The sequence below is a fragment of the Austrofundulus limnaeus genome, unplaced genomic scaffold (genome assembly GCF_001266775.1).
Source record: "Austrofundulus limnaeus strain Quisiro unplaced genomic scaffold, Austrofundulus_limnaeus-1.0 Scaffold275, whole genome shotgun sequence".
NCBI classification, from domain to species: Eukaryota; Metazoa; Chordata; class Actinopteri; order Cyprinodontiformes; family Rivulidae; genus Austrofundulus; species Austrofundulus limnaeus.
The window spans coordinates 731,579-733,740 of NW_013952677.1; the positions used below are offsets into that span (position 1 = coordinate 731,579).

Below are 2,162 nucleotides of genomic sequence, written 5' to 3' on the forward strand. Positions count from 1 at the left end.
ATTAGCTAATTACTAGATATAGATTAATTTGTTATTAGATAACTAATAAATGGTTGCTAATGATTAGCTAATTACTAGATATAGATTAATTTGTTATTAGATAACTAATAAATGGTTGCTAATGATTAGCTAATTACTAGATATAGATTAATTTGTTATTAGATAACTAATTAATGGTAACTAATGATTAGCTAATTACTAGATATAGATTAATTTGTTATTAGATAACTAATTAATGGTAACTAATGATTAGCTAATGATTAGTTAATAGTTTCTAATTTGTCAATAATAAGGTAATGGTTGACTAGTGATTACCTAATCATTAGTTAATGTTAGCTAATGATTAATTACAGTTTACCTAATAGTTAGTTATTGGTTAGATAATGATTATCTAGTGATTAACTAGTGGTTAGCTAATAGCAGCTAATTGTTTGCTAACTGTAGCTAGTGGTTAATAGTTAGTGGGCTAATAATTAGCTTATTGTTACCTAATGATTAGTTAGTGATTGTCTAATGATTTATTATTGGTAGCTAATAATTAGCTAATGGCTAGCCAATGATTACTTTATGATTATCTAATAGTTTTTAATGATTAACTCATGTTTAACAAATGGTTAGGTAACAATCACTTAATGTTTAGGTTATGATTAGATAATGATTACCTAATGTATGGTAATGTTAGCTAATGACTAGTTAATGTTTAGCTAATGTCTAGTTAATGATTAACTAATGTACATTAATGATTAGCTAATGTTTAGTTAATGAAAGGTAAATAATTACATAATGATGAGGAGTAAAAATAAAATATCTCTATCTTTCATGAAAAAGCTCTGTTGTCCTCCAACAGAACCACGCAGATTAAACATCAAAACATTTTAGTTATTTTTTAATAACGAGGTTACAGGTCAGAAACAACTAAATCATCATCCGGTTCTGATCTTGAGATGTAATAAAAAACTAAACAGACCTTTAGAGACAGAAAACAGAGCTGGTGAGTTAAAATTCAAACGAATATTAATTTATCTACATATTTACCGTTGCCTGGCCTGAACTCGTCAGTTTTACAGGTAATGAGCTAAAGTTTGGTGTGGTAGTAGCTGAGACTGACTGTTTTAAAGGTTCGACCAAAACAGAACTAATTTTTATTTTTACTAGTTTGCTCAAGTCATTCAGGGACTCGTTACAGTGAACAGGTTATAAAACCTGTCTGAACCGGTTTGTCGACCCCCCCGGAGGAATCCAGGTCGGGGTAAAGACCGGGCGAAGCAGTTTGACTGCCTGAAGTCTGTCTGAACGTGACGTTTTTATTTTTTATTTTTTTTTATCTCTGCGGCCAAACGCAGCTGAGATGATCACGCTGTTTGCACTCGCACGTGCAAATCCAGTAAGAACAAAAGAAGGAGGAACACTCACATGGCCATGCCAAACTGCTCCAGCCACTTCTTTTTCAGCTCTTTGGTTTTGAAGAAGAACTCAAAGCCGTTCTGGCCCTGGTTGTGAGTGAGGTAGAATCCGTAGGACCACTGCAACACATAAAAAAAACATTTTTAAAAAACGAGCAAGACGAGATGCAGGAAGACAGATGGGGATAAAAGGATACCAAAATAAAAGAGGGATGCCTCGGGGAGAGAAAAGGAGATGAAGAGGAGGAAGAGGAGTGCGAGGTGGCCGCCGGGCTTCAGACAGCAGACCCGAGCAGTGAGCGGGCTGTAATCAGCTCCAATTATCCACTTTAAAGGCTAAATATGACTGCGTTAGCCTGGTGTCAACACGGGCGGCCCGGCTGAACAGATGCTGGTGGGACGCACGTTTAATGGCTCCRGCTCTCGGCTCTGAAGGTTAAAATGAGCCAAGCTCGCCGTGCGTTTAGAAAAACTTTTATTTTTACTGAATGAATAAAGAAAAAGCAAAGCTCGGCTCGACGCAGGCGGTCCCGGTGGGCAGCAGAACCTGCGCCGAGCCACGATTTTATCTGTTTTTATCTGTCTGCCAATTTGTCCAAAGCAGAAAGGAGGCGTTTGTCTGCTTTCTGTGAGGCTCTTCATCTTTGGCTTTAAGGAGCCTGATCAAGTGTTTCCAGCTGGAGCTTCCCAAACTTCATATTCATGAACGTGCAGAACAGGAAACAGGCGTTAAGAAGGTTTTAATAGGGGTGTAAGAAA

The 2,162-nt window shown here is 36.8% G+C and overlaps 1 protein-coding gene across 1 annotated transcript in view; it reads right to left on the reverse strand.

Moving 5' to 3' along the window:
- The window catches only part of vav3 (vav guanine nucleotide exchange factor 3), a 93,787-nt gene that overhangs the window by 35,577 nt on the left and 56,048 nt on the right, over positions 1-2,162 (reverse strand). Inside the window, 1 exon segment of the mRNA XM_014021016.1 lies at positions 1,414-1,523. Coding sequence (XP_013876470.1) covers positions 1,414-1,523 — 110 coding nt within the window.